Here is a 22,188-nt window from a genome sequence, read left to right as displayed (position 1 = left end):
CAGCATAGCCATATTTATATTTTAAAAATTAGGCCTTGAGATAAAAAGCATTACTAGAGAGACAAATGATTCCCATATAATGATAACATGTCCCATTCATTAGGGAATATGAAATTCTTTTTTTTTTTTTTAAGATTTTATTCATTTATTCATGAGAGACACACAGAGAGAGGCAGAGACACAGGCAGAGGGAGAAGCAGGCTCCATACAGGGAGCCCGATGCAGGACTTGATCCCGGGACTCCAGGATCATGCCCTGCCCCGAAGGCAGGCGCTAAACTGCTGAGCCACCCAGGGATCCCCAGGAATATGAAATTCTAAACATGAAATATAAAGCAAAATCTGATAGAACTATAAGGAGAAGTAGACAACTTCATTATCACAGAAGTGATAATAGATACTCAGCTTTGCCAGTAATAGATAACTGGCAAAGCTGAGTAGAAGGAACCCATAGACTATGTGGATGGATGGATGTGACTGTGTTCTGAGAAAAGTTTAAGTGTGAAAACAGTGAGCTGAATGTGGCCTGCAGCCCGTAATTTGTTGACCTCTGCCTACTACAGACCTTACTTAAAACTAAAATCCACGGGAGAAACAGAGTTTGGAAATTGAGTCTACCAAGTTAGAGGATTTATGTGGCCCCTGGGTCTTTCACAAATATGCCCTAACAAAGTAAAAAACCAAGATTACTTAAAGAGATCAGCCAGTAACCTGAACTGCCTACAAGAACAAAAAATTAACACTTATCAAAGGAAGAGTCTGATGTCCAAACAAAACAGAATCCAATCTCTAAATCATCATCTAAAATGTTCAGGACACATAAATTATCAAACATGCATGGGGTGCCTGGGTGGCTCAGTCAGTTAAGTGTCTGACTTGGTTTTGGCTCAGGTCATGATTGCAGACTCCTGATACCGAGCCCCAAGTTGGGCTCTACACTCAGTGAGAATCTGCTTGAGTTTCTCTCAATCTCCATCTGCCCCTCTTCCCTCTTCCCTGCTCACTCACTCACTTTTCTCTCTAAAATAAAGAAATAAAATCTTTTTTAAAAATTAGACATGCAAAATGTGGCCCATAGTAAGACCTATAAAAATAAACTCATGGAAAGCAACCTTGAGGAAGTCCAGACATTGGACTTAGTAGACAACGGCTTTAAAGGAGCTATTAAAGGGAGACTTGGGTGGCTTAGACAGTTAAGCATCTGCCTTCAGCTCAGGTCATGATCTTGGGATCCTGGGATTGAGCCCCACGTCAGGCTCCCTGCACAGCAGGGATCTGCTTCTCTCGCTCTCTGCCCACGCATGGTCTTTCACTCTCAAATAAATAAATAAAATATTTTTTAAAGGAACTATTAAAAATATATTCAAATAATTGAAGGAAAATGTGATCTCAATGAATAGAGAAATAGAAACAATAAACATGAAACAAATGGAAGTTCTAGAGCCAAAAGGTACAATAACTGAAGTGAAAACGTAACTGAATAAGCTTCACAGCAGATTGGAGATAGCAAGAAGGAATTAGTAAACTTGAAGACAGATCAATAGAAATCATCCAATCTGAAGAACAGAAAAAAAAAATTGAAGACAAATGAACAGAATTCCGTTTCTGGCCATAATGAAGGAACTGGTGCTGAAATTATCCTCTTGCTGTAAATAACTATACATGGACAAAATATATGAAACCTGTCAGATATTGAACAACAGGCAGCACAAGACTATAATCCCTGAGAGAAAATAAACCAATGAGGTGAGCTTAATGGTCTCTACAAAAATTTGCCTGGAGGTACCTTCTGGACTCCGATGCGGTGTTCTGCATCCAGGCAGAACAGTAGACTCACTGAGGTAAGGGGACAGACATTGTAATTGGTGAAGATGGAGGCCACTGGGATTAGTTATCAGGATATCAAAGAGATGGGAGCCATGCAAAGAAAGAGTTGCAGAAACATGCAGTACATACATTGTGCGTAGTTGCATACTAAGCAGTACATACATAGTGTAAAATTTTATGAAGCCAGACAAAGAACAAAAACCAAGTAATTACCAGAGTTTACCTAGGACTGAGAGACACATGAGTTTCAAACAGGCAGAGCAGAAAGATGTTCTTGAACACCTGTGGAATTAGTAGAGCTCTTAGATGAGTCCTTTTTCAGTAGTTGGGACTATATCAGCCCTATAGTAGAGACTATACTGGATCCTCCCTGACAAAGCTTTAAAACCTTGAACAAGGGACACCTGCCTGGCTCAGTTGGTACAGCATGTAGCTCTTGATCTCAGGGTCATGAATATGAGCCCCATGTTGGGGGTAGAGTTTACAATAAAATAAAATAAAATAAAATAAAATAAAATAAAATAAAATAAAATAAAATAAAATAAAATAAAATAATAAATAAAATAAATAAATAAAATAAAATAAAATAAAAAAATAAAATAAATAAAATAAAATAAAATAAAATAAAATAAAATAAAAAAATAATAAACCTTGAAAAAGAGAAGACAATTCTCAGTAACTTAACCATCTGCTCTCGGGTTCAATTCTTTTTTTTTTTTTTTTACAATGTATTTATTTATTCATGAGAGATACAGAGAGATAGAGGCAGAGAGACACAGGCAGAGGGAGAAGCAGGCTCCTCACAGGGAGCCTGATGTGGGACTCAATCCTGGATCCCAGGATCACACCCTGAGCCTAAGGCAGATGCTCAACTGCTGAGCCATCCAAGCATCCCTTGAGTTCAATTCTTTAAAGAACAAAATACAGACACTCAATAAAGGAAGTGCCATAATATCTAGCATCCAATAAAAAATTAGCAGACATAAGAAGCAGGAAAGTGATCAATAAAAAAAGAAAAATAAGTTTATATAATCAGATACAGAAATGGCAAAGATGATGGAATTAGCAGAAGACCTTAAATGAGCTATTATAATTATGCTCAAGGATTTTTTTTTTTTTTATGCTCAAGGATTTAAAGGAAATATGAACATGAGGAGAAAAGTAAAACTATGAAATAGAACCAAATGAGGGGCACCTGGATAGCTCAGTGGTTGAGTGCCTGCCTTTGGCTCAGGTTGTGGTCCTGGACCAAGTGTGTCTCTCATTAATAAATAAATTAAAATTTAAAAAAATATATATATTTTGAAATAGAACCAAGTGAAATATTTAAATATGAAAAAATGCAATAGCTGAAATGAAAAATTCATTGGATGAGTTTAAAGGAGGTTAGAAAAAAATAGAAAAAAAATAAAGGAGCTTAGATACAGCAAAGAAAAGATCAGCAAACTTGAATACTTAGCAATAGAAATTCAAAGTGAAGCACAGAGAGAAAATTAGAGATACAATGATCACAGCCTGCTCAATGACTGATGAAACAATTTTAAGTGCTATGGAATTGGAGTCCTAGAAGGAGAGGAGGGAGCCATATAAAAATATTACTTACAGAAAAATGTATCCAAAAAAGAGAATTATGATAAAAGCTATGAATTATAAATAAATCCAAGAAGTTCAATGACCCCAAAGTAGGATGAATACGAACTGAATTGACCTAGGCTTGGGACTAAGACTGAGTCAGTGAACTATGGGACATCATGCTTACATTTGTTCTTTCTTTTTCTTAAGGATTTATTTATGCAAGAGAGAGTGTGTGTGAGAGAGAGAATGAGCAGGGGGGAATGGCAGAGGCAGAGGGAGAAGCAGAGTCCCAGCTGAGAAGGGAGCCTGATGTGGGGGCTCAATTCCAGGACCCCAGGATCATGACCTGAGCCAAAGGCAGATCCTTAACTGACAGCCACTCAGGCACCCAGATTTGTTTTTTCTACTTGTTACACTTGTTTTACCCCCTTGTAGAGCTATCTTATTTCACAAATTCTAACTTGAATTTCTCCCCATAGCCGCTAGCTAAGCTTTTTTTTTTTTTAATTTTTTATGATTTTATTTATTTATTCATGAGAGACACAGAGAGGCAGAGACAAAGACAGAGGGAGAAGCAGGGTCCCTGAAGGGAGCCCGATGCGGGACTTGATCCCCGGACCCCAGGATCATGCCCTGAGCCAAAGGCAGATGCTCAACCACTGAGCCATTCAGGTGCCTAGCTAGGCTTTTTTTATTTTTATTTTTATTTTTTATTTTTATTTTTATTTTTTTAAGCTAGGCTTTTAATATATGACATTCATAGGAAAGTTTCAGGTAGTGGGGAAATGAGGGAGTTCAGGGGATTCCACTGCAAAACAGGGCACTTGGACATGTGGTTATTTTAGTTAAAAGCGCTTGAGGGGCACCTGGGTGACTTAGTTGGTTAAATGACTGAGTGAGATAGCCCATCGCTTCAAGAACAACTGATAGCATTTGTTGATAAAATTAAAGCTTTCAAGAAAAAGTTAGAATTTTGGGAAACTTAAATCCATTAACATGGTCGTGTACATGTCAGACAGAATAGCATTTGGCAGTGAAAATGAATGAACTATAGCCACACACAACAATTCTAATACTTAGACTTTTCTGATATTAGTGGTGATATTAATTAAAATATAATATCACAGTGTATATATATATATATACTAGCAAATATATATTTATTAATTAAAATGAAACATGTCAACATTTAGAAGATACGCAATACTTTCCAAATGCCCAGTGCATGTTACAAAAATTCAAAGAAGAGCCATTCAAACTACAAGACAGACGAGTGGATTCCTTCATTTAAGTACAGGGACTTCCAGCTAGCAGTCCATAGAGCAAGCTGCTCTTGATCTCAGGATCGAGAGTTTGAGCCCCATGTCGGGTGTAGAGAGTGCTTTAAAAAAAAATTCATTGATTTATTCGTGAGAGACACAGAGAGAGGCAGAGACACAGGCACAGGGAGAAACAGGCTCCATGCAGGAAGCCTGATGTGGGACTCGATCCCAGGACCCCGGGATCATGCCCTGAGCCAAAGGCAGATGCTCAACCACTGAGCCACCTAGGTGGCCCCTTGAGAGTGATTAAATAAACAGACTTTAAAAATATGAAAGAGTATAGGGGCACTTGGGTGGCTCAGTCTGTTGAGCACCTGACTTGGTTTCGGCTCAGGTCATGATCTCAGAGTCGTGAGATCAAGCCGCGCATCGGGCTCCTTGCTCAGCATGGAGTCTGCTTGGGATTCTTTGCTCCTTCCCCTCCCTCCCCTCTGCTCCTCTCCATGCCCTCCTTCTCTAAAAATAAATAAAGAAAATCTTTTAAAAAAATAAATAAAAATGTACCAAAAGTTCATTGATTTGGTCTCTGATTCTACATCTTAACCATATAAGGCTCTACCACTTATCAAGTCTGATGTAATATCAAAGAAAAAAATCCACACGATATGTAGGTATAAATGAAAAGGCTAGTAAAATACTCCCTCATCCTGTGATTTATTTGTGCGGCCAGAGTTCTGTATACACTTCAAGCACAGCAACGTATTGCAACAGATTGGATGCAAAGCAAATATGAGACGGAAAACCGTCTTCTTTTCTGCCAGACTCTGAAGAGATCTGCAATATTGTGTGACAATGCCATTTGTCTGGGTGGCTCAGTGGTTGAATGTCGGCCTTCGGCTCAGGCTGTGATCCCATGGTCCTGGGATCGAGCCCCATGTCGTCGGGTTCCCCTGTTCCGTGGGGAGCCTGCTTCTCCCTCTCGCTCTGCCCCTCCCCCTGCTCATGCACATGAGTCCTCTATAAATAGTCCTCCAATAAATAAAATCTTTTTTTAAAAGGGGTGTTGGCCATAAAGTTTAAAAACTACAGCTCTGGAGAAACTCTTGCCCATGTGTCCCAGGAGACATATATGAGAATATTCACGCTGTCTCTACCACAGCTGGAAACTGAGCGCAGCCCTAACGCCTATCAGCAGAATGAATAAGCATATTGTGATACAGTCGCACGTAATAGTGCAGTGAGCAGTGAGAAGGACAAATGATCAATAATTACCCACAAGAACGTGAAGAGATCACAAATGCATAACGTGGAGGAGAACCAACAGGTAACAAAAGACTACAGTAGGAGTCCGCTCATATAAAGTTTATGAAAAGCTGAACAATGAAGTGTTCAGGAGTACAAACAAGTGGGAGTCAAGAGCAGAAAGCGCCACTCCATGTCTCATAGGAATGGTGGGATTGTAAAATGGTACAACCACTGGGGGAAAAAATCTGGCGAGTTCTCCGAAGTAAAATGCACCTGCCTGCAATTCCCTTCTGCATATTCAGCCAAGAGAAACAAACGGATGTGTCCACCCAAGGACTTGTACAAAAAATGTTAGTGGCAGTTTTATTCATTATAAGCCCCCACTGGGGACCGCTGAGAAACCCATCAGTAAAGGGATGGATGAATCAACCGTGGGAGGTCCGTGGGTGGAACACCACTTGGCAATAGAAAGGGGTGGACAGGGGATCCCTGAGTGGCTCAGTGGTTTGGTGCCTGCCTTTGGCCCAGGGCACAATCCTGGAGACCCAGGATCGAGTCCCACGTCGGGCTCCCTGCATGGAGCCTGCCTGTGTCTCTGCCTCTCTCTTTTTTCTCTGTGTCTCTTGTGAATAAATAAATAAAATCTTAGAAAGAAAAAAGAAAGAAAGAAAGAAAGAAAGAAAGAAAGAAAGAAAAAAAGAAAGAAAGAAAGAAAGAAAGAAAGAAAGAAAGAAAGAAAGAAAGAAAGAAAGAAAGAAAGGGGTGTTGGCCATAAAGTTTAAAAACTACAGCTCTGGAGAAACTCTTGCCCATGTGTCCCAGGAGACATATATGAGAATATTCACGCTGTCTCTACCATACTTTCTTCTCCAAGTATGGCCGTGTGGCCGGCTGTTCTGTGCACAAAGGCTATGCCTTTGTGCAGTATGCCAACGAGCGTCATGCCCGGGCAGCTGTGCTGGGAGAGAATGGGCGGGTGCTGGCCGGGCAGACTCTGGATATCAACATGGCTGGAGAGCCCAAGCCCAACAGACCCAAGGGGCTAAAGAGAGCAGCATCTGCCATATACAGGCTCTTCGACTATAGGGGCCGCCTGTCACCTGTGCCAGTGCCCAGGGCGGTCCCTGTGAAGCGACCACGGGTCACAGTCCCCTTGGTCCGGCGCGTCAAAACCACCATACCTGTCAAGCTCTTTGCCCGCTCCACAGCCATTACTGCCGGCTCAGCCAAGATCAAGTTAAAGAGCAGTGAGCTGCAGACCATCAAGACAGAGCTGACACAGATCAAGTCCAACATCGACGCTCTACTGGGCCGCTTGGAGCAGATTGCCGAGGAGCAGAAGGCTAACCCAGATGGCAAGAAGAAGGGCGACAGCAGCAGTGGCAGTGGTGGGGGCAGTAGTGGTGGCAGCAGCCGGCCACCTGCCCCCCAGGAGGACACAGCTTCTGAAGCAGGCACACCCCAGGGAGAAGCACAGGCTCGAGACGACGGCGATGAGGAGGGGCTGCTGACGCACAGTGAGGAAGAGCTGGAGCACAGCCAGGACACAGACGCGGAGGATGGGGCCTTGCAGTAAGCAGCCTGACAGGAGCGATGGCCACCGGCAGGAGAAGGGCGTGCACTGTACCAGGCCTAAAGCTGGGCACCCAACCCTGGAGACCACCCCCGGCAGGTCCCAGGAGAGCTGGCAGCAGGCACCTCCTCCCCCACACATCCCAGCCAGTGCCACATCCTCTGCAGGTGGAGTTATCAGCCTCCCGTCCCCACACGCCCTCCCTGTTGGCACTGCCCAGGCCAGAGGGCAGAACACAGAGGTTTCCCCACACTCTACCTCCCCTCCCAGAACACTCCCAGGCTTGGAGTTTTTCTATAGGTTTGGAGTTGGGAGGGTACCCGGACAATAAAGAGATTGGATCCCAAAAAGAAAGAAAGAAAGAAAGAAAGAAAGGGGTGAACACTGACATCCACAACGACATGGACAAGTGGAGAAGCTGACACTGGGCGCTTCCATCCGTGTGAGGTTGCCAAAAGGGAAAACCAATCCGTGATGGAAAACAACCAGGAGAGTGATTGCCTCGCAGGGGTGGGTTCGGAGACCGACTGGCAAGGATCCTGAGGGGCACTTTCAGGAGTGATGGTAAAGTTCTACATAACTTGAGAGGGGGGTTCAGGTTGCTCGGGTGTGAGCATTTGCTGAGAGTCACACGCTAGTGATGTGTGTGTTTCACCTGTATGTAAATTATACCTCAAATAATGAAAAAAGAAAGCCCTAAATAAGCAACGATCTTTAGTCATTGATACGTATGCTCAAGTATTTAGAGAATACTGAAGATCATTTATCTTGAAATGAATAAAAAATTACCCAAATGGGTTGATGAATAGAGGGATGGGTAGATAAAACAAGCACGGGAGAAAGGCAACGGTGGAATCTAGGCGGTGCGTATATAAACGTTCACTGTGAAATTCTCTTCATTTTGCTGTGTATTTGAAATTTTCAGTAAACAAAGGGAAAAAAAAACAAGCAGTGAAAATTTAAAACAGAAAGCAAGAGAGTAATGGTTAGTTCTTATTTGGGGAGAGAGTACTTTGTGATTGGGGGAGGGCACACAGGGCTTCGATGTTACTGGAAATGATCTATTTTTAAAGACTTTTTTTTTAAATTTCAGAGAGAGAGAGCGCGTGCAAGCATGAGCAGGGGGAGGGCCGGACTGAGGGAGAAGCAGATTCCCCACCGAGCAGGGACCCTGATGAGGGACTCGATCCCAGGACTCTGGGATCCTGACCTGAGCCGAAGGCAGATGCTTAACTGACTGAGCCACCCGGGAGTCCCAGAAATGATCTATTTGTAAACTGGGGAAATGGACACTGGGGAATTTGTTTTGCTGTTTTTAAAATTATACATTTATGTTCTTCAGAATTCATATATATTTAGAGTGATTTACAGATGGTGGGAGGAAAAAAGACCTTTTGTCTTGGGATTGCCAAGGTGATGTTGCTGAAATAGCCTGCTCTCTTTCCCCCTCCTCTGGCCCCATGCGGACGAGGCCTGGTCTCAGTGGCAGGGACAAGCCTCTATGTGACACACAGAGAGACCCGCTGGGCCATTTTGCCAGCACGCTTTGCTTTTAGCCCTGGAGTGCTGATGTCCCTTTTGTATGTAGCTATACCTTCCTTAGCTGAACCACTACCACCACCCCAGCCCACTCTGGAGACATGCGGAGGCTTCCATCCCCAGTGCTCTCTGGCCCCAGGCAGTCTCCACCTCTCCTGTTCTGGGATGCTGTGTGGGGTACCGCAAGAAAGAATTCCTCTTATTGCTGAATCTGTTCGACTAGAGGGGTAGGAGCATGGGGCTGACGGTTGGCATCCTTCCCACTGTGAGAAGAGCCTAGCTGAGCTTGAAGCCAGGGTACAGAGATGAGCAGGAGAGATAGCCTTCCTGGTATCATCTGATCTCCTGGATCCAGCCATTCTTGCAGCCATGATCGGTTATGTGAGCCAATATAGTCCCTTTTTGCTTAAACCAGTTTTATGTGGATGTTTTTCACTTGCAACTAAGAGTCCTAACTCTCAAAGTTCCTCAGCTGCCCAAAATACTAGGAGCCATTTCTGTGTCTGCAACCCTCCACCCCCAACCACCAGCCCCACTCACTTGGTGATCTCCTCTAAGGCTGTCTCAGGTAAGGCCAGCATCTCCACCAGCAGGGACAGGATCTCAAAGAATAGGGTGTGGGGGTTCGGGGGAGCCATGTCCGCCAGGGCATTCTGTTCTGGGGACATGGGATGATGTCTGCAATTACCATTTGGTAGTTCCAGAGGCCCACTGTCCACCAGCCACCAAGCTCCTCACCAAGCTCCCCTTCCTCTGGGCTTGTCCCTACTCACCCACGGAGCAGAAGAAGCGCCTGGTGTCTGTCAGCACAGCCAGGAAGTCCTTGAAGCCTACACGACCATCTCCTGCAGAGGCCAGAGGTAGAACAGTGGGCAGGGGCCTTCCAGCGTGGGCCCAGGCATTGCAGCCTGGGCACGATTATTATCATTTACTCAATGGGTTTGGTTATAAAACGCACAGGAGACACGTATGCACCACGTATACAGCACACATTCAGTGCAGCAAGTGCAGTGCACACTGAAAAGTAGAAGGTGAAAATTAAAATCTCCAGTGTTGGAAGCTCCCAGATCCTAGAGGCAGCAGCATGGGCTCACATCCCTGGTCCTTCACTTACTATCCATGAGACCTTGGCAAAGCCCCTAACCCTCCTAGGCCTTAACTTTCTCATCTATAGGGGAGGATAACCATTACTTATCTCATGGGAGATCGAACGAAGCAAAGTGCTTAGAACAGGGCTGTGTGTATTATACAAGTTCACTAAATGTCATTAACTGTTATTATTACAAGTGCTAGTCACTGCATGAGAATGCTATACCCACAAGATTCCCACCTCGGCCTTCCAGGCCCTTCAGGACCTGCTCCATTACCTGTCTCCAGTCTCACCTGGGGCCAAGCACCCCCAGCATAGATCTCTTCTTCCACTGGGGCCATGTTCCCTGCTCTGGGCCTTTGCACATGCTGCTTCTTCCTAGAATCCTCTCCACTGCCCTCCAACCCTTTAGTCAACATCCTGTGCATGCTTCTGCTTGACTGTCCCTGCCCCAGAGACGTCAGATCTGACCAGGTCAGCTGCCCACTACACACTCATAAAACCCTGTATTTCAACCACAACTCATAAGGTCTGGAATTTAATGGAGGTGCCGGAAGACAGGGACTGGGTCTGTTTGGTTCTGCACTATTGTCCTCAGGGCTTAAGACGGGAAGATCTTGGGGGAGCCTGGTGGAACACGTGACTCTTGATCTCAGGGTTGTGATTTTAAGCCCCACGTTGGGGGTAGAGATTACTTAAATAAATAAAATATTTATTTATTTATTTATTTATTTATTTATTTATTTATTTATATTTTTTTAAAATAAAACTTTTAATACAAGACCGGTAAGTCAGGGCTCCTGGGTGGCTCAGTGGTCAAGCATCTGCCTTTGGGTCAGGTCATGACCCCAGGGTCCTGAGATGGAGTCTCCCATCAGGCTCCCCGCAGGGAGCCTGCTTCTCCCTCTGCCTCTCTCTGTGTCTCTCATGAATAAATAAATAAAATCTTAAAAATAAAAAAAAAGACAAGTAAGTCTCAGCAGATAACTACTAGACAGATGAATGGTCTCTAATCACCCTCTGGAGGTGCCTCTTATCCCCATGTCACAGATGGAGCCTAAGGCACAGAGAAAAGCAAGCTATTTCCGAGAGTCACGTAGGGGCAGAGCTGGGCTCAATTTCGGGCTGTGTGTGTGGATTCGCCCCCGTGCAGTGATGGAGTGTGCCCAGGCCCCTATAGCCCCACTGCTCCCCATGCCCTGTGTCCAGCCAACCAAACCACATGGGGTTCCTCTCACGCTGCATTCTCTTCCCTTTGTGTATTTTATTTCTAGCAAGAGGAATGCCCTTCTTCCTTCGGTCCCTGCCTAATCAATATTTAAGCTTTCACAATTTGGCTCAAGCATCACCTCCTCCAGGAAGGCTTCCTTCCTGATCCCTGCCTCCAAGCCACCTTAAGCACTGCTTCCTTTGGTGACTCTCACTCCTGTGTCGCTATGTGAGCATCTCAAATGCAGGTCTCCTGGGTCTTACATATCTCTCCATTCTCAGTGCCCAGCACAGAAATGTGCAAACAGTGGGCATTTAATAAATATTTACTGATGAATAATACTAGCAGCTCAGTGTCTCCTGGACACATTCTGTGCACCAGGCATTGAGCTCAAAGCTCTGCCTGGATTATCTCTTTTGCTTTGCAGCAGCCTGGTGAGATGGATACTGCTCTCAGCCCCATTGTACAGAAACTGAGGCTTGGTGGACTTCAGTGACTTGTCCCATGTCACACAGCTGGTTAAATGAGTGACCGAGTCATGGGAGAATGTCCTGTGGAGCACACACGCAGGCCTAGAAGGGAGGGATCTCAGAGATCACCTACATCCTGGGGTCAAGAGGTAGGTCACTGTCATCTCTGAATCCCCAGCAGCTGGCACTGAGTAGGCGCTCAGAGAGCATTAACTTTGGGGGCCGGGACCAGCTACATCGTTTGTGGGTGCCGGTGCAAAATGGACACGCAGGATGGGGCCCCTCACTCAAAAATTTATGAAAAATCTCCAGACCGCAACAGTAGAGCATCAAACCACACCTTGCTGGCCCCGCCCGGGACTCCGGAGGACACCTCGCCCCACTCACCATCAACATCAGCACTCATCAGGGCGTCCTCTACTTGAGCCGGCGTCAGGGGGATGCCCACCAGCAGCAGGATGTTCCCCAGGCTCTGTGCATCCACCTCACCGTGGCCATTGAAGATCTCAAAGTAACTGCGGAAGGCTGGGGCGGATAGCGGGGTCACGTGAGGTGAGGACATGCCTGGTTCCCGCCTCATCCATCCCGCCCCTTCCAACCCCCCTCCTGTCCTGCATCCTGTACCCCCATGGCTGGGCAGAGGGGCACAGGCAACTACGAGAGTGGCAGTGGAAGGCGCAGTCACACTCGCTCACTCCGCTCTATTCCAGGGTCAGGCCAAGGGTTCAGCGGGTGTGCAAAAGCTAAGCTCGTTAGTGACCTTCACTTTTTGCCAGGAGCACACCCACGTTAGGGCACCCCTACCACGTGCCAGGCACTGTGCTAGGCTCTCTAGAGCCACGTGTTCCTTTAATTCTTCCAACAGCCTCGTGGGAGCGGAATGCTTGTTCCCATGCCCATGGTAGGGAAACTGAGGCTTACAGCATGCCACCGAAGTTCTTCTGTTGAAGCCCTAACCGCCAGTACCTTAGGGTGTGACTGCGTTTAGTGACAGGGCCTTTAAGGAGGTTGTTAAGTTAAAATGAGACAGTAACGTGGGCCCTAACCCAATCTGACTGGGGTCCTTATAAGAAAAGGACATGTGGAAACACAAGAGACACCCGGGATGTGTGTGCGCAGAGGAAAGTCCACGTGAGGACACAGGAGAAGGCGGCCACTAGCAGGCCGAGGGGAGAGGCCTCAGGAGAAACCAAATCTGCTGACACCCTGATCTGAGGCCTGTGACCTCCTGATCTGTGTGATGCTCCACTACGGCCGCGCAAGCCGACCTTTCACAACTGCCACGGGCAAGTCACCGTACATCTCTGAGCCTCGATTTTCTTATCTGTGAGAGGGGCAGAGCAGTCCATCCTCCGAGAGCAGTTGTGTTAATTCAGTGCCTGGCACGTGATAGCTCCCTGACACACAGAACTGAAATGGGGAGGGGAAGGGGGACTAGGGTCTAGGGCTGGGGGCAGTGGGGACCCACCAAGGGCAGGCACACCAAAAAAGGGAAAGAACAGAATGGTTCTTAAACTCAGATGTGACCGTAGTGCTTGGTGGTTTGGGCCATCAGAGCGGGGCAGCCGGAGGGGGCTGACGGTCGGTCGTGGTGGGAACCCCGCGTCTCTGCGCCACAGAAGCATGTTGCCCGTGAACTCTGCTCTAGGGTGTGGGGCAGAAGGGCCTCTCCGAAAATGGCTAATGAGTTGGAGTGCTAAAGGAGCGAGGAGGGGGTCATGGGGAGCCAGAGAGCACATTCAGGAAGTCAGAAGAAGGGGCCAGTGGAGAGGCCACAGATCTGGGGGAGGAGTGAAGGGCGGAGGGAGGACAGACGCGGATCTGCGGGGCCTGGGCTGGGGCTCAGAGCTCCCTCCTCCTCCTCCTCCTCCTGGGGGCAAGTGGGGTCCTGTGGCCCAGCGCCAAGAACGATGGAGACGAAGGGCACAGAGTCTCCCCCAGGCGGTTGTTCAGAACTTTAGCATTTTTTGGAGGGGGTGGGGAGGTTGCCGTGGGAAATGGGACTTGTCCAGGGTCCCCTTGTCTTGTCACACCGTGAGGGATGGTCTGGGGCAGCCCGGGAGCCCCAGAGCCCTGCCTCCCCTCTCCAAGCCGCCTCCAGAGGCCACGGGGGTGAGTGGGCTTGGGTTGCAGGAGCCTGAAATGCCTCCGAAACATAAAGAAGTTTGCAGGACCCGCTCCACTTACTCAGAGAGGTGGCTCTGGACCTGGAAGAGGACTGGACCCCAGGGAGAGGGCCCAGGGTTCGCTCTGGCTCCCCCCCGCCCCCGGCCGTGGCCCAGGGCTGTGGAGGGCATCGGGCTTCCCGGGCAGGCCTGCGCCCTCACCTTCCTCCTGCCTCACGGTGAGCTGCTCCTCGAGCCTCTCGTCCCAGGTCTGGTAGAGCGTGAAGAGGCCGCGCTCCTCCAGCTCCTGCCTGCTGAGGACAGGCCCGGGCACAGGGCACACATGCAGCCACCCCGCCCCGGCCCGGCCCTGCGGCCCCCAAGCGCGAGGAGAGGGCCAGGGGAAGGAGGGGCAGGGGAGGACCTGGCGGGGGGCTCCGGGAGGTCAGGGGGCCTCGGAGTGACCCTGGGGAGGACGAGGCAGGGGTCAGGGGACGTGAAGGGGAGGGACACGCCGTCGGGGAATTAGAAAGAGAAAAGCTGGCAGGGATGGGGAAAAAGAGCTACGGGGGGGGGGGGACCCCGAGAGGGAACAGGTGCGGTGGCAGGGGCAAGAGTCTAGACGGGAGCCACCAGGGACAGCGCGCCCTTTCGGGGTGGCCCCTACCGCGCCTTGGTGCCGGTCAGGCTCCTGTCCCCGCTCCAGGGCTCCGCTCTTCTCCAGCCTGTGTCCAGGCCTGCGACGGGGGACCCCCGGGGGACAGGCGCCCGGGCCCAGGAGGGAGCCATGGCAGGGGCTGAGGCCGGGCTCTGAGGCAGGGCTGGGGGCAGGCTCTGGGGGGCCGAGGTGGGCGCGGGGGTCAGGGTCCGCGGGGACCTCCGGGCCTTGGCCGCCCTCCGGCGGGTGGCCTCCTCCTCCTCCACTTGGAGCAAGCACTTCATGAAGCCCTGCCGGAGGTTCCCGAGGGTCTGGGCCCCTGCGGCCACCGTGGGCTCCGGAGGCCGCTTCTGCACTGGGTCCTTCATCTCCTGGGGACAGGACAGGGGGGCGGGTCCGGGAGGCCTGCAGCCACCAGACTGTCCCACAAATCTTCCCCTGCCACTCGCTCTCCGCCGCAGCCTTGCACTGCCCCTCCTGTCTGGGACCCCGGAGGATCCCCTGCAACCTCCCGTGCACCCGCCTGGGCTCTGCTGTCCCCCAGTGCCACGAGCCGGGGCCTCGAGTGGGTCACGGCCGCCCCATCACTCGTTTCCTTCACTGGGATCAGCACAGCCTCCGTGGCGTGTCCATACCGGCCGCTTGCCGCCTGACCAGAGGGTAAGCTTCACGGGGGCAGGACTCGTCTGCCTCTTCTATCCACGACTGTCCAGTGACAACACGCGGGAGGCACTTAATAAATGCCCACTGATTCACCTGACAAATCTGGCCACCTCCTGCGTCTGTCCCCCCTATTACAGGGGCAGATCATCTCCACCCCACCTCCAGCCACCAAGCCAGGCCATGTAGACTCCTGTCCAGCCCTTCCTCCCAAGTCAGATGCAGCTCTTGCCTGTCGCGCTGTCCCTAAAGCACCCAGTTCTATCTTGTCCATCAGCATAAACACGCTATATTACCTTCCTTCTAAAAAAAAAAAATCTCCTCTGACAAACCCAGCTACCAGCCCAGGGTTCTGCTCCTCTTTCCAAGCTCCAGGGTATAAAGGGATCCTTTGCTCCTGACCCAAGATGCACACACGTGTGTACATGCATGTACACGTGCAAGCACACACATGTGCACACTCACACAAGCACACAGGTGCATCCACATTCACACCTTCCCCAGCTGGACCCAAATACCACCCCCGTCCCACATCTGCCTCCCTCCTCACCCTGGTTCCAGACTCGCACCCTCCCCATCCCTACTCGGGCTCCACTTACCGGTGGAGGAACAGGCCTTGGTGCTGGCTCGGTCTCCACAGTCTTGACTCTAAAAAAGGGAGAGACCCCAGGCTGGCAGAGGGACAGCTCAAGGGTCGTCCTTTGCACCGACCTTCCCCCAGCACCCAGGACACTCAGGTCCACTATCCCAGCTTCATTCCTCCGGCCTTCTAATCTCAGAGGGGACCCTCATTCTCTCACATCCCCATGGTTAAAGTACAGGTTTGCAGAACAAAGAATTCTGGTATTAGAGCTATCATAGAGATGGGGAAACTGAGGCCCAGAAGGGCATGAGTGGTCCGTGGTCCTACATCAGGTCAGGAGCAATCAGGACTAGAATTCATCTCATCTATAACTTAATTGTTGGGTCAGGGAGTCGGGTAAGGGACAGCACCCCAGAGGATGACTTACCTTCCTTTGAGTGGCTCAGGTCCTGGTGTGGATGTCGAGAAGGAGTCGGCCGTGTTTTCTTCCGGAGCTGCCCTGTCCTTTAGGGGCATTGCCTCCTGGGGACTCTCCTTCTGTCCCCCTGGGCCAGGCTCTAGTAGAGCCTCCTGTGGCCTGATGTGTGGGGTGTCCACCCTCTTGGGGAGCTTGCCTCCAGGCCGCTGCCCACAGCTGTCCAAGATGCAAGAGGTCTCCACTGGCTGCACTATGTCTGGCTCATTAGCTGCCTGCTGACCTGGGCTGGGCTGACATGCTGGGTCCTGCTGAGGACAGGACACCAAAATGAGGAGCCTGGATCCTGGCTCCCAGGTGAGCCTCAACACTCACCGGCAGACCAGTTATCCCAGGCTTACTGTGAGCCAGGCACTGCAAGCATCCTCTTACTGAGTGCTCTCAGCATCCCTAGAAGGCAGCACAGACCCTCGTTTTCAGGGACAAGGACGCTGAGGCCCACGGGAGTCACAGCCTACCCAAAGTCATAGTCCACACTGCTCTGCGGACACAGAAGTGGAGCTTGGAGGAAGTGAGGCGGTTCCCTTTAAATGGATTTCCTAACGGACAAAGTATAAGAATCCTTCATGGTGCTCCCTAAAAAGGGGTTATGTTACCTGATTTCAAGACTTATTTTGTTTTTTTTTTAAAGATTTTATTTATTTATTCATGAGAGACACACACACACACACACACACAGAGGCAGAGACACAGGCAGAGGGAGAAGCAGGCTCCACGCAGGGAGCCCAACATGGGACATGTTCCCGGGTCCCCCAGGATCAGGCCCTGAGCTAAAGGCAGCGCCAAACCACTGAGCCACTCGGGCTGCCCTCAAGACTTATTTTAAAGCGACTTATCATCAAGACAGTGTGGTCCTGGAATAAAGATAAATAGATGCATGCAGAAATCAGCTCACACATACATGCTCAACTGATTTGCAACAAAGGTGTAAATTCAGTAGGAAATAGTCTTCAGCAAATAGTGCTAGAATGGTTGGATGGCCATGAGCCAAAACCTGAACCACGATCCAACATGCCATGCACAAAAATTAACTCTAGATGGATCATAAATTTATCTATTTAGTTATTCTATTTTATTTTTATAAGATTTTTATCTACATATTTGACAGAGAGAGAGCGTGCACAAGCAAGGGGAGCAGCAGAGGGAAAGGGAGAAGCAGACTCCCCACCGAGCAGAGCTCAACCCCAGGACCCTGAGATCATGACCTGAGCCAAAGGCAGATGTTTAATCGACTGAGCCACTTGGGCACCCCAAGATGGATCATAAATTTAAAGATTAAGCCTAAAATTATAAAACTTCTTGAAGAAAACATAGAAGAATGTCCGATGTGACCTTGGGTTCAGCAAAGACGTGCAAGAAATAACACCAAAAACTCGACCTCAGGGACGCCTGGGTGGCTCAGCAGTTGGGCGTCTGCCTTTGGCCCAGGGCATGATCCTGGAGACCCAGGATCGAGTCCCATGTCGGGCTCCTTGCATGGAGCCTGCTTCTCCCTCTGCCTGTGTCCCTGCCTCTCTTTGTGTCTCTCATGAATAAATAAATATAAAACCTTTAAAAAACCAAAAACAAAAACTCGAGCCCTAAAGAAAAGATTGATAAATTAGGCTTTAGTAAAATTCAGAATTCGTGTTCTTTGAAAATCACTATTAAGAGAAAGGAAAAGACAAGTCACAGGCTGGAGGAGAACATTCACCAATCACATATCTGATAAAGGACTTGTATTTAGAATATGTAAGAACCCCAACTCAATACTAAGAAGACAAAAAACTTGATTTAAAAAAAAAAAGGCAGAGAGTGAAAAGATGATCCATAAAATGGAAGCAAAAATGTGTGACTCATGTATTTCATTAGAGACTAGTATCCAGAATGTATAAAGAACTCTTAGAAAAGGACCAATCCAATTTAAACAATGAGCAAAGTATTTGAATAGACGTTTCTCCAAAGAAGATATATAGATGGCCTATAAGTGCATTAAAAAATGTTCAGCATTGGGGCACCTGGGTGGCTCAGTAGGTTGGGCATCTGACTTCAGCTCGGGTCATGATCCTGGGGTCCTGCTCGAGCCCCACATCGGGCTCCCTGCATGGAGCCTGCTTCTCCTTCTGCCTGTGTCTCTGCCTCTCTCTCTCTGTGTCTCTCATGAATTAAATAAATAAAATCTTTTTAAAATAAATAAATAATTAATTAATCTTAAAAAGAAAATGAGTAAAAAGGCATTTGTAGTCAAATAAGTTTTAAAAAGGCACCAAGGGATCCCTGGGTGGCGCAGCGGTTTGGCGCCTGCCTTTGCCCCGGGGCGCGATCCTGGAGACCCGGGATCGAATCCCACGTTGGGCTCCCGGTGCATGGAGCCTGCTTCTCCCTCTGCCTGTGTCTCTGCCTCTCTCTCTCCCTGTGTGACTATCATAAATAAATAAAAATTAAAAAAAAATTAAAAAGGCACCAAGCTCCAACCATCTCCGGCAAGGTCCCACAGAGCTCAGCATCTAAGAAAGACCTTCTAGAATATCCTAGTGTAAAGAAAACCCATTGAGCTTTGTTAAATCCAGCAGGACCCTATGTTTATTGTAACCAGAAGCCCTCAACTCCTCCCCGCCCCCAGCACCGATTGACATAGTTGCAAAGTCTTGCAATCAAGAACATCCAGAATGTCCCAGTGACCCACAGACACCCGACATTTGACGACACTTGACCTCTCCAGGGCGCGGAGAGAAATAGATGCAAGTGTACCGAAACGGGGGCTCTCTGTGTCTCCCATGGGGCGGTCCTCCTGTGCCCTCCTGCCCACGTCTCCGTGGACATTACCTGGTGGCTCTGGAGGACCTGGCCCTTCACCGTCCCTGGGTTCTGCTGTCTCCCCTGCTGAGCCGCGGTTTGCTTCCTTTCAGGTGCTGCAGGGACCCTGGAAGGCAGCGCCCCCAGCTCACTTCTTGGCTTGACCTGCTCCCGGCCTGCTTGCAGCTCCCCGGGCCCTTCCCGGGGGGCTGACTGCTTCTTCCTGGGGAGGACAACAGAGTGACACCTCAGCTCCTGGATTGGGCCACGGTTTTATATTCTTAAACTCCTAAGTGGTTCCCCAGAGCGCCTGTGCAGGACTAGACACGCCACAGGGGCAGACTTAAGGCCGGAGAGGATGAGTGAAGGACTGACGCGAATTCCCCAAATCCCACACACTGTGATGTCAATGTTTAGGGGAGTTAGGACTTTATTATTACTATTGTTGTTGCTGCTTAGAAAAAAAAGAAAAATCGGGGGCACCTGGCTGGCTGGATCGGTAGAAAATGTGACTCTTGATCTCAGGGTTGTGGTTTGAGCTCCATGTTGGGTATAGAGACTACTTCAAAATAAATCTTGGGGCACCTGTGGGGGGGGCTCAGTTGGTTAAGCATCTGACTTGGTTTCAGCTCAGGTCATGATCTCAGGGTCATGGGATCAAGCCCTGCATCAGGCTCCGCACTCAACAGAGAATCTGCTTGAAATTCTCACTCTGCCCCTCCCCCCACTGCGTGTTCTCTCTCTCTCTCTCTCTCAAATAACGAAATAAATGAAAAGAAAGGAAAAGGAAAGAAAAGAAAAGAAAGAAAAGAAAAGAAAGAAAAGAAAAGAAGAAAAGAAAAGAAAAGAAAAGAAAAGAAAAGAAAAGAAAAGAAAAGAAGAAAAGAAAAGAAAGGAAAAGAAAGTGGGCAGCCCGGGTGGTTCAGTGGTTTAGCGCCACCTTCGGCCCAGGGCATGATCCTGGAGACCCGGGATCGAGTACCACATCGGGCTCCCTGCATGGAGCCTGCTTCTCCCTCTGCCTGTGTCTCTACCTCTCTCTCTCTGTTTCTCATGAATAAATAAATAAAATCTTAAAAAAAAAAAAGAAAGAAAAATCAGAGAGAACTGGGTTACACAGAAGTTGAGAGACTTGAAGACAAGACTTGAGCTTAGGGTCACAAGGCTACAGGTGACAGCTCAGGATTTGAATCTGCCACTCAGATCTCACTTTCATGTCTGGGTTCTGGAGTACCTCCCCCAGGCTTCTTCCTATGGATGTGCATATATATTTGTCGTGGGGACTTATTTCATTACCATCTTGAAATAATTGCTTAATTTTACATAGTTACAATTATATTGCATACAGTTTTGCAATTTCTTTAATGATCGTTTCAACATAAATGTTTTCCCTGCCAAAAAGTCTTTCATAAACATGCTTTTTAAGTGAATGTATAAAATTCCATATTTTATTTTATTTACTTGTTTTTTTTTTTTTTTTTAAGTAATCTCTATATCCAACATGGGGCTTGAACTCACAACCCTGAGATCAAGAGTCATACACCTCACTGACTGAGCCGGCCAGGGGGCCCCCAAATTCTATATTTTATAGATAAGCACACTTGACTTTACCATTCCTCTATTGCGGGTATTTAAGGCATACTGGCATTTCCAAGTTTTTAGTATTGAAAATGACACGATAGTGAAAAAGCTTGCATAAAACTTTGCCTTGAATCTCCAATTATTTCCTTTGGGTATATTTCTAGAAATAGATAAAAGTAAAGGCATTTTAAAAAAATATTCTATTTATTTATTCATGAGAGAGAGGCAGAGACAGGCAGAGGGAGAAGCAGGCCCCATGCAGGGAGCCTGATGTGGGACTTGATCCCGGGTCTCCAGGATCACGTCCTGGGCCAAAGGCAGCACTAAACCGCGGATCCACCTGGGCTGCCTAGTAAAGGCATTTTTAAAAGAGATTTTATTTATTTATTTATTCATGTGTGAGAGAGAGAGAGGCAGAGACACAGGCAGAGGGAGAAGCAGGCTCCCTGTGAGGAGCCCGATGGGGGACTCGATCCTAGGACCCTGGGGTCACACCCTGAGCCGAAGGCAGACGCTCAACCACTGAGCCACCTCGGTGGCCCTTAAAACTAAAATCTTAAAAAAAAATTAAAAAGATTTACATTCTCACTATAGACAAGTCAAAAAAATATACAGCATTTAGAAAACAGTAACAATAATGCCACGTAAATGTGTTTCTGCCTCTCTTTTGCACATTCTTCCATTGATTCAGTGAACACGTATTTACTGAGCATCTGCTGTGTGCCAGGCTCGGTCCCAGGCAGGAGGGATTGGGGCTGGGCAGGACACATAAAAGAAGCCTTGGGACAGTGGGGGAGGGGGAAGGTTCCAGGAGTAAAAGCGTGGTTTGTGCTGCACGACAGAGAAGCAAGGGCGCTCTGGCAGGGACTCCTGCCTCGTCCCTGTCCCCCACGTGACTCGCAGAGATCTCTCCCGGACCTTCTCCAAGAAGTCCCCAGCTCACCCTGGTCCTGCCGGACGCATCTGCTCCCGGGGCCTGAGCTCCAGAGGCCCGTCCTCCGAGGATTCCCTGGGTCTGGGCCCCTTCGCTGGCCCTCCTGGGGCTGATGAGGGCTGCTTCCCACTGTCCACCCCTGCAACATCTGCAAACACCTGCAACAGAGATGTTCAGGGCTCTGGACCAAGGGCTGGCCACACACACCCACTTGGGAGGGCTCCTCCCTCCCCCTGGGCATCGTCCTGGCCTCAGGGCCAGAGAGATCCTGTGCCTATGCCATTGACTGGACAATGGTGGTGAGGAGGAGACAGGGGCGCCCCCGGAGGGAGCGGCCGGGCCCAGACGCTGTCACTTGGCACTAACGTCTCCAGCACAGACTTGAGGTCCGGAGTAGCCCCCGAGCCAAGGGGGCTCCCTGAGTCAGCCTGCTTGAGCCCCCCGAAGGACAGCAAGACCCTGAGAGGACCCAAGAGAGGCGTCCACGATTTCCACCACTTCAGAGCCCAGGCCCTGGACCTGGGTTTTGATTCCCATCCTGGCCGGTCAGTTTCGAGTTGAAACCCGAGGACTGGGAGCTAGGCCCGAGCCTCACCGAGTCAGCGACTCCGGATGACCTGGCTCCAT

The 22,188-nt window shown here is 48.7% G+C and overlaps 1 protein-coding gene and 1 pseudogene across 1 annotated transcript in view; one reads left to right on the top strand and one right to left on the bottom strand.

Moving 5' to 3' along the window:
- Window positions 1–22,188, bottom strand: part of SPATA21 (spermatogenesis associated 21) — a 26,625-nt gene extending 4,437 nt beyond the window's left edge. The window contains exons 1-12 of the mRNA XM_026011879.2: window positions 22,157–22,188; window positions 21,909–22,020; window positions 21,571–21,719; window positions 19,077–19,269; window positions 16,730–16,752; window positions 16,224–16,430; window positions 15,813–15,861; window positions 14,563–14,924; window positions 14,118–14,206; window positions 12,178–12,315; window positions 9,794–9,865; window positions 9,561–9,678 (exon numbers count right to left, since the gene is read on the bottom strand). Coding sequence (XP_025867664.2) covers window positions 9,561–9,678; window positions 9,794–9,865; window positions 12,178–12,315; window positions 14,118–14,206; window positions 14,563–14,924; window positions 15,813–15,861; window positions 16,224–16,430; window positions 16,730–16,752; window positions 19,077–19,269; window positions 21,571–21,719; window positions 21,909–22,020; window positions 22,157–22,188 — 1,544 coding nt within the window. The remainder of the gene's footprint in view (window positions 1–9,560; window positions 9,679–9,793; window positions 9,866–12,177; window positions 12,316–14,117; window positions 14,207–14,562; window positions 14,925–15,812; window positions 15,862–16,223; window positions 16,431–16,729; window positions 16,753–19,076; window positions 19,270–21,570; window positions 21,720–21,908; window positions 22,021–22,156) is intronic.
- LOC140598006 (RNA-binding protein Raly pseudogene) lies at window positions 6,778–7,852 on the top strand (annotated as a pseudogene).

Source organism: Vulpes vulpes, chromosome 2 (genome assembly GCF_048418805.1).
Source record: "Vulpes vulpes isolate BD-2025 chromosome 2, VulVul3, whole genome shotgun sequence".
Lineage (NCBI taxonomy): Eukaryota > Metazoa > Chordata > Mammalia > Carnivora > Canidae > Vulpes > Vulpes vulpes.
The sequence above is the reverse complement of the archived record's forward strand: the minus strand, read 5'-3'. Positions and strand labels throughout refer to the sequence as shown.